This window comes from Tachysurus fulvidraco, chromosome 22 (genome assembly GCF_022655615.1).
Source record: "Tachysurus fulvidraco isolate hzauxx_2018 chromosome 22, HZAU_PFXX_2.0, whole genome shotgun sequence".
NCBI lineage: Eukaryota > Metazoa > Chordata > Actinopteri > Siluriformes > Bagridae > Tachysurus > Tachysurus fulvidraco.
Window position 1 is genome coordinate 15538698 of NC_062539.1, and position 10097 is coordinate 15548794.

The 10097-nt window shown below is 41.7% G+C and overlaps 2 protein-coding genes across 6 annotated transcripts in view; one reads left to right on the forward strand and one right to left on the reverse strand.

Annotated features, from left to right (window-relative positions):
• tagln (transgelin) lies at positions 1-5361 on the forward strand. Of its 4 annotated transcripts, none has more exons than XM_027142803.2 (6): positions 1-171; positions 2219-2261; positions 2936-3127; positions 3675-3846; positions 4019-4121; positions 4800-5361. In XM_027142803.2, exons 2-6 carry the CDS (start codon positions 2250-2252, stop codon positions 4945-4947), a joined length of 627 nt encoding a protein of 208 aa, XP_026998604.1. In that variant the 5' UTR covers positions 1-171; positions 2219-2249; the 3' UTR covers positions 4948-5361. The 4 variants fall into 4 exon arrangements, with proteins under 4 accessions (XP_026998604.1, XP_026998603.1, XP_026998606.1 ...); XM_027142802.2 differs by having other exon boundaries at positions 2-167; XM_027142805.2 differs by lacking the exon at positions 2219-2261 and having other exon boundaries at positions 2-171.
• A 1717-nt stretch (positions 5362-7078) lies between these two features.
• The window catches only part of pcsk7 (proprotein convertase subtilisin/kexin type 7), a 17416-nt gene continuing 14397 nt past the window's right edge, over positions 7079-10097 (reverse strand). For both annotated transcript variants that reach the window (XM_027142772.2, XM_027142773.2), the window contains exon 16: positions 7079-8029. In XM_027142772.2, coding sequence (XP_026998573.1) covers positions 7835-8029 — 195 coding nt within the window. In that variant the 3' untranslated portion in view covers positions 7079-7834. The remainder of the gene's footprint in view (positions 8030-10097) is intronic.

A 10097-nucleotide genomic window follows, 5' to 3' on the forward strand; every position in this document is an offset into this window, starting at 1 on the left:
AAGTCATTGCAGCTCTCTTAGTTTTAAGACTGCTCTTTTCAGAGGGAGGACTCTCCAGCCGCTACATAAAACACCTACGCCCAGAGATCCGCACGCGCATACAGTACCTCCTAACACACACTCCTTCTGAACCTTGTGGAGGACCTTCATCCTAAAACCTATACACAGTGAGTACGTCTTTCATATCTTTTTTCTTTTCCTCATCTTTCCTATGCAGCATAGAAATACTCGAGTAGGAGTTTTTGACTTCACATGACAGGGTTAATACTGTTCATAGAAAGCCAAGTCTGTCACAGTGACGACGACGTGTTGGACGTTTATACATAACCTTGTGCTGGTCCTCATGAGTCCTTACTGAGCCTGACGATCTCTAATTTGTTTTGACGTGACGCTCGTGTTGATTGAAACGTGATTAAAAAAACGAAAGCTAACGGAGACTAATATAGAAAAAAAAAACATCCCCCTCCCAAAAAAACAAAAAAAACCCCCCCAAAAAAAACAATGGTACATGGTTGGAATTCCACTCCAATGAGTCTGGAAGTTTAACCACAAAAATTCCTGGATCGTATTTATACAGAGTGTGAATTAGTGGGCTTGAAAAACGTATCTGCTCGACTCAGAAGACATTTTCCACATTTCTGCTTGTGTGAAAATGTACAGATTTAACCAGTACAACACTGCCGACCACGGCAGATCTCTGACTCTGCTACTGTGTAACATGGATGTTATAAAACCTCTTCCAGGCTTTCACCACAAATCCAGATGATTGCCATAAAAGGTCCTAACCAGCAGTTAATCTACCACTAAGGCCCATTCCAATTTATTGCCTGTCAGCGATTATTCTTGGTTCACACACATCAACACACACTCACAGACTTTTAGTCATTACCACTAGACATGTCCAAAAAATAAAAAATAAAAACACACTTGTTAAAGTAAACCTTGAACATTTTACGATCGGACCTCCAAAAACGTACCTGGGCCATTTGCAGTAACCCCGAGCATCGTCGGAATATTGAGGAATTCATCAGGAAATCTACATTCAATGCCGTTTATTACATCGATTCGATATGTCCGAGGTACAACGGTCGAAGCACTGTTAGGTTTCCAAAAGTATTAAATGATTCTTTAGACCTTTTAAAGAAACAAAAGATGGTTCTTCTGTAGTATTGGTGCAAAGAACCTTTTTTTTTCTGGCAGCAATCCCTGGAACGGTCAAGCCGTAGCTAAGTGGTAGAACTGAGCAGAAGGAATGGAAGATAAAGATATCAGCCTAACGTTCCAGCTCCCATTCAGAGCTGATGTCATTACAGCATCACATGCGTTCATTCATTCCACTGATCAGAGCTCCAGAACGTTCTTCACAGCCACTGTGGCAACAGTGGAAAAAGAATGTGATGGAATTTGGAGTTAGATGGAGTTACAAACCAGGCATCGAGGAAATTGAAGACGTTCGTATCATCAGATTTTCCAATCTCATGTCAAGTACGGATCGAGGGCAAAGACTCTGACAGTGTTTCTATCAGATCTAACAGATTTATATACTATAATTAAACATTTTGTGCTCATACATTATCATCTCCATAGTAACGGATCGTAGGGATTTGATCCGACGAAGCTTTTTGTTAACATTCGTAGAAGGAGACTCCAATGTCAATATTTGTAATATTGTTATTTGTTATAAAGTCATATATAAAGCTCATCTCTGGTGTCTCTGTAACGAGCCACATGTGTTATTAATGTTAAGAGAAAATGAAGGAAGTCTTTATAAAGCTATTATAGATGAAGTGAAAACAGGAACATTTCACATCACTAAACGTTACCATAAATGGATAGGAAGATCTTGACATTCTTTAATGAGTAAACAATTGGCTACGGTAAAAGATGGAATAAAAAACTGCACATGCGGTTATTGGAAAATAATCAACACACTTCATTGTATAGCATTACATATCGACCTCAGAGGAGGAAAAGTTTTGGCTTGGGTTATATTTACAGTACATAAGAGACAGTTTGATATCCCTTTACAGGATGGGAGGGGCTCCATAAGGTTGACTTCCTGTGTGATTTCTGGCCAGTCCTGGGTCAATCCACAAAGTCCTGCATTGTCTTGTCTATGGACATCCAATGTTATAAATGGTTCATCAAAGTGTTAAACAGGGTGTGAACAAATTCTAACAGCTTGACTTGCATATTCTTGCCCACCTCTAACCTCCAGGCCCAGAGCGTGGTGGTGTCCAGACATCAAGATGGCAGCACAGGTGACAGTGCAGCTGACTCTATAGAGCTGCTAATGTGTGTGGGCTTGGCATATAGGAAATTACAAATGTGCTTGTGCAGTCTTTTGGAGCTTCATTTGGCACAGTCCTTACTCTCACAAACAATTTCAAATTGGAAGTAAAAAAAAAAAAATCAACTGTGTTCAGATGAAGATTCTTAAGGGCTGCTACAAACTGGCTTGATTTTATTTTCTGGCAGGAACACGTGCATGATTTGGGAAAACGTTTGTATGAAGATTTCACAATTGCGCTCATTTCTTTACGTGCCAGCTTTTTGTCCACAATATCGGTTGTTGGCTGTTTTTCACTGGTTTGGATTGGCTTTGGCTTAAAGTAACATATTTTTAGCTGAATCAGAGAGCAGACCGGGACGCTGCTCGTCTAAAATAAAAGTGCAAATACTTGATAGTACTGGAGTAGAGCAGTAATTTTAACCGATTGTACATGATGTAGTGTTAGGTAAGTAAAATCCATAAGAAATATTATACAGGAAATATTTGCTTACTGATGTTTCAAGCTTTACTCTGGGTTTAGTAGATCACCTTAAAACCTAAACTCCCTAAACTTTCAACATGCACAATTCAGAACCTACTCTAGAACGTAGTACACACAACATTATGATCTTAATTTCTATTTTCCTGCATTTTCTGGAGCAGGGAGCCCCAGGCATGGCCAACAAAGGTCCATCCTACGGACTGAGTCGCCAGGTGCAAGACAAGATCGATAAGAAGTATGACCCCGATCTTGAGCAGCGTCTGGTGGAGTGGATTATGGCCCAGTGCGGTTCTGGTGTGGGGAAGCCTGCAGAAGGAAAGCATGGCTTCCAGGATTGGCTGAAAGATGGATGCGTGAGTGGTCATGTCTCTCCTGCTGATGCTATGTATAACGGCTCCAAAGACATTAATCGGAAGATCTCAGAGTTCTCAGTAACGATAATAGAAACTATGGAGGCTATGACTGCAGGTTTTTTCCAGGAAACCACCTCTGCAGCTATCCAGTATGATACTTGACACATTAAAACAATGTAATCGTTTATGAATACATCGATAATGATCAGTACTAATTACACATAGATCCTGATTGGTACAATGGTTTTTGCCCCTGCTCTCTGGTTCAAAAGGAACAAGTCTTCCAAATCAGAGAGACATCAACTAATTACAGATGTATAACTACTATCTGATAGATTTTTTAAATTAGAATAAAGCGATGCTAAGAAAATGTTAACAAAACATACATCTTTACACTCCCGGATAGCTATGGTACCAAAATTTTCCATTCCTACTGTACATGGGAAGACCCAACGATACTAACGAATGTAAAAAAAAATCCATCATGGCTTCTCTTTACAAGGGTACAACACCTGAACTATCATTTAGTCTTCTCTGTGTTTCTCAGGTCCTGAGCGAGCTCATCAACAGTCTCCATGATGTAGACAAGCCTGTAAAAAAGATCCAAAGTTCACCAATGGCCTTCAAACAGATGGAGCAGGTGTCTCAGTTCCTTAATGCCGCAGAGGCATATGGCGTCACCAAAACCGACATGTTTCAGACTGTCGATCTCTGGGAGGGTGAGTAAAAGTATGTAGTTCATCACGTCATAAAATGGCCCGTTTAACACAGCAATATTACAGTAAGTCCCAGGAAATGCGCCAGAAGCTATAGCGTTTATTTACAGTCTGTTTGCTTGTGTTCTCTAGTTGCTTGTGTTAAAATAATACCTCTATTTTTTTTTGCCCAAAGGAAAAGACTTGGCTGCAGTGCAACGAACACTGATGGCTCTTGGCAGCATTGCAGTCACAAAGGATGATGGGACTTTCCGTGGTAATCCTGACTGGTTCTTCAAGTGAGTATTGACTAAAGCTGCAGTACATCCAAGAGTTAGTTCTGTGTTCTTCATTATGGTTTGATGTTGCTCTAACCGCGATAGCGAAACACTATTTGTTTTAAGCCTTTAAGGGTTTCTTGAGATGGACAAAGCAAAGAACAAAGATTTAACTGGCCTTTCACCAAACGTTGTAGAAGAAATGCCACTATGAAGCTTCACTGGTTATCAAAAGTGAACGAAAATGTATTCAAAGTTTGCAGTTTATTATGTACAATACGATATCTGTTAATTTAATTAAGATTTCATTACAACCCGATTTTCCTCAAAGCTGCTATAACGTACTATAAATATCTTGTGTTCCTGTCAATAATGCTGTGAACTATAATAATGAAGAAAAGTGCAAAATAGACAATATAAAAATTTATATTATTCTTTCATTCCTAACAGACAAAACTAGCTTTCTAAAGAAGTTTAGCTTGGAACCTTAACTAAGCGGAACACCTTGTTATAAGGCTTCATATTGAAAATTCAAGATGTTCCCCAAAAGTACAACCCAGAAAACCCTACACAATCAATGTTGCATTGATGATAGCACACACGTTCCTTCATCGGTGTACTGTATATATACCTCTGTGATTACTATGGTGTATGCTTGGAGATGACATGTCCATCATTGCTGTTTTTTGCCCATTACAGGAAAGCTCAGGAGAACCGGAGGGACTTTTCTGATGACCAGCTAAAATCGGGGAAGAGTGTTATCGGCCTGCAGATGGGCTCCAACAAAGGGGCATCCCAAGCTGGCATGACAGGCTATGGTAGACCCAGGCAGATCCTAAACCCTTAAATCCACTAATTTCCAACCCCCATCCATTCAATTCCCCTTCCCACTCTAAACATGTCGCCAAAGTCTTAAATCTACCACACCGACCGTATACAGACAGCATAAGGAGATAAACATATACACACTCATGCACTCCTACAGTAACCAATCAACATATTGTAAATCTTGGACAAAGAGTAATGAGTTGCTGAAAATGTTGAACGAATTCCCAAATACAGCAGATGAACGATGTAAATTTGTTAACGTTTGGCTCTCGTGCCGATGTTTTAAAATGTTACAGTAGTATCAATGTAATAAAAGAGGTAGCTGACTAACAAAAGATTTTAATCATTTGGATGTCTGTGATAACACTTTTATTTTAGCAAACCTGTACTTCTATGGTCAAAGTTCTATGCAAATAAAGGTATGCTAAAACAAGCGATTGGAATAAGATTGAAATTTCTAAAATGTGAGGCTGTTTTTTTTTTCCTCCTGTCCAAAGTCCAGCACAGGTCCAGCCTTGTATTTTTGTATTTTGTCTAATTAAAAGATGACTAAAAAAAAAAAAAAAAAAGATTTTATATCCGTTTCTTGAAACATCTATTGAAAAAAAAAAAATAATAAAACAATGTACAAGACACTACATTCAGGGCAGATTTATTAAATACATCCTTGGAATGCTGAACATGCAACCAACAATGACCCTCGTACTAGACCTTCAATTCACTTCAATATTTTGATATTTAAGAGAATCACTTTATTTGGGTTAATACTTAAGAATCTTTTGGCATTCATTATTTCAGAACACTTTAAGGTTGGACAAAACTCATCAACAATAGTAATCGAAAACAGATAGCAAACGAACTTAGAGGGATACAGGGCAGCAGATTGCTGTCTGCCCTCTTCCGCATACATGAGCTTACCTACTTAACGATTGGCTATTGTCGCTGTGATTGACAGAGGAGTGAGAGTAACCCTTCCTTTCTGACAAAAAAGCGTGTCATAATTTTCTACCACACCCTTTTTCGACTTTGCCACTGATCACACTGGAATATATCTGACCGGCGACTTTGCAATAGCTTTGCTGAAAAACATAGTGTCCAACATCTGTATTTAATATTATATAATATTCACGTGCTGTGAGACATCATCTGAAAAATGTCCCTAATTCTGTATTCCAGTTAGTGATCTGCTTATTAATTGATTAATCCTAGTGGATTGAACTGTTAGGAAGGATTTAAAAAATGTATTCTGCAGAATAATTATGTCGCTTTGTAGAAGAAAATAAAATAGAAGAATGTATCAAGAGTAACTCCTCCTAGCGCTTTCGAGCCACATGCACCAAATTCGGATATGTTGCAGACCCTGGTCTGAGGTTTGTTGCTATTACTTTTCTAAGAAATCTGAGTACCGGTACTTCCGGTACGGGGTCTCAAATTGGCCTTTTTTCCCCACAGACTCCCAATATAGAGGTTTATAAATCGGCAAGCTTTCGAACTATCTACACCAAACTCGGCTAGTTTGAGCAAAGGGCCAATACTCTGAACAAAGTTTAAATCGGTGTACCGACTGGATTTCGGTTGTACCACAGCCCCGCTCCAAAATATGCAAAATCAAAAAACCTTTTACAACATGGACATGTGACATATCAAAACACTCAGAACAATAAGGGAAAATTCCTCATGTGTTTTCTGATGACAACACGTGACGTCACGTGAAAATGATACATTTGCACAACATGGGTATGTGACATATCAAAACACTCAGCCCAAGGAGGGGAATTGCATCACAGGTTTTCGGATGACGTCACATGCTCGTCTCCACTTGCCTCCAAATGTTTTGCCACCCTAGCGCTCCACTAGATTTCACAAGTTTTATGTCTACTTGTCTCCAAAAGTAACACTGACCCTTATGTCCACTTGACTCCCAAAAGCACCGGCCTTTGCGAATATTTCGTTTATCGCGACGAACTTTACAAATCTATTTATTAATATACATTTTGTCCATATCAGCACCAGTGTAGTCCTAAAAAAAAATAAATAAAATAATTGAATTGCACAGAATAACTTTTCACTGCTTCATGCAAAGATATTTGAAAACAAATACCTATATTTAATTACAAAGGTACGACCAGTAAGTGAACTAGGAGAAGAGATTCAGCCAAAATGACTTTATTCAGACCAGCTGTTGATCATATTTTTGTCTTTGGATTGTCAAACATGGTAAAACACTTTACCTCGGTAAAAAGACTCGCGTCTCAAAAGGCATCAGTTCTTATAGAAATATCAGTATATTACATGTATTGCCAAATTAATTGCTCATTGTTCTTACTTTTTAATATTAAACACTGGGTAAAAAAAAAAAAATCTAAGGGAAAAAAAAAAAAAAAGGGCGTTATGCTGGACGCATTGATTCCACTTCCCCCGGTAAACAAAATGTAAAGAAAAACCTGAAAAAGTATAATTTAATAAAAATATAGCGCTCTTTTTCATTTCTGAAATCATACACTCCTCCTCTTTATTCATGTTCTCTCTCTCTCTCTCTCTCTCTCTCTCTCTCACACACACACACACACACGAGAGTATATTCACTGTATCAAGTAATTTGTTAATTACACAAGCAGGATTCTTCTCCTGCTGTAAACACATTGATTCTTGCTCAATAATTACTAATACGTTGTTTAGTTAAGTGCCCCGTCGTTGTGCCCCAACGGAACAGTGTGCAGCTTCAGAATCAACACGAAAAGCACATCACTGGGTGCGCTTGAAGGTCCACGTAACCCTAATAAAGTCACAGCTAATCACCTTACAGTTCTGGACTGAGCACGTGAAACTGGCGAGTGTGGATACAGGGACTAGCATCGGGTCGATTAAGGTGCGGGTAGTTACACCGATATCCCCCCACCTGAGTGCTATATTTCATCATAGATTCCTATGAGGGGCATTTTGGCCTCTAAGTCCGTCAGTGGCTGCATTTCCAGAAACTGGCCGTCTTTTGCGTTGGAGGCTCCCCGTCCCAGCCCTTGATAGTGCATGTGGGTGAGCGTCAGCTCCAGGATGTAGTACAGGAGCCAGCAGAGTGCAAAGCAGCCCACGAGCAGCAAAATCTGCAACAAGACACAAAAGAGTGTTAACGATATCGCATCCAGAAATCCGACCCGATATCAGAACTATTACACACACGACCCTCAGCAAAGTGATGTGTAACAGGGTAAAATTATTCGAGTTCATGTTCTGAGTGGTGTAACACAGTGGTTTTCTGATTTGGGGCAGTGGTGGCTCAAGCTGCAATTGTTAGGCCCTTGGGCAAGGCCCTTAACCCTCACTGCTCTATGAGTGCTGTATCATAGCTGACCCTGTGCTCTGTCCCCAACCTCCACAGCTGGGACATGTGAAGAAAGGATTTGACTGTGCTGTAATGTATAAGTGACAAATTAAAGGCTTCTTCTTCTTAAAGGCATCCACAGGTATTATCTGAGCGCTGCTGAGCTAAACAGTTAGAGCAGTGTTACATTTATCTGGCTTAGCTATCGCTGCTTTACAAGTTTATTCTAGGACATCAAACATCATGTCAAAATATTTGGGGGTTATCTCAGGAACACGGAGCATGAGGTGGAATGGGAGGTGATGTTGCCATCAAAAAGAAACAAACGCTCGGACACACGCTTGGACAAATGCTCGGACAGACGCTGGGACAGACGCTGGGACACACGCTGGGACACAGACACTTGGTAACATACTTGGACACACACACACACTCGGGGACGCACACACACTCGGGGACGCACACACACTCGGGGACGCACACACACTCGGGGACGCACACACACTCGGGGACGCACACACACTCGGGGACTCACACACACTCGGGGACTCACACACACTCGGGGACTCACACACACTCGGGGACTCACACACACTCGGGGACTCACACACACTCGGGGACTCACACACACTCGGGGACTCACACACACTCGGGGACTCACACACACACTCGGGGACTCACACACACACTCGGGGACTCACACACACACACACACACACACTCGGACACACACACACACACACACTCGGACACACACACACACACACACTCGGACACACACACACACTCTGACACACACACACACACTCTGACACACACACACACACACTCGGACACACACACACACACACTCGGACACACACACACACACTCGGACACACACACACACACACTCTGACACACACACACACACACTCTGACACACACACACACTCTGACACACACACACACACACTCTGACACACACACACACACTCTGACACACACACACACACACTTGGACACACACACACACACACTCGGACACACACACACACACACTCGGACACACACACACACACACTCGGACACACACACACACACACACTCGGACACACACACACACACACACACACTCGGGGACACACACACACACACACACTCGGGGACACACACACTCGGGGACACGGACACACACACACACACTCACACTCAGACACACACACACTCACACTCAGACACAGACACACACACACACACACACACACACTCTCGGGACACACACACACACACACAAACTCACACTCACACTCTCGGGACACACACACACACACTCGGGACACACACACTCGGGACACACACACACACACTCGGGACACACACACACACTCGGGACACACACACACACACTCGGGACACACACACACACACTCGGGACACACACACTCGGGACACACACACACACACTCGGGACACACACACACACTCGGGACACACACACACACTCGGGGGGGACCACACACACACTCGGGGGGGACCACACACACACACTCGGGGGGGACCACACTGGGGGGGGGGGGCACACTCGGGGACACACACACACACACTCGGACACACACGATCTGAAACGATCTGATTATATTTATAAACTAAACGTCTGAGACCTTACTGGCATTTAATTTACTAGGCTTCATAATATTAACATGTGCACTTAATAATAAAAAACTTTATCCCATATGTCCGTATAACAAACTGTACAGACGACAACACGATGCTCAACTGGTGGCTGTCAGATTTTACTTTCAGCTTGTGTCAATGCTGTCTGTAAGAATAGAGGACAAGGATAAGCACTAAGGATGTTAATTATGGAA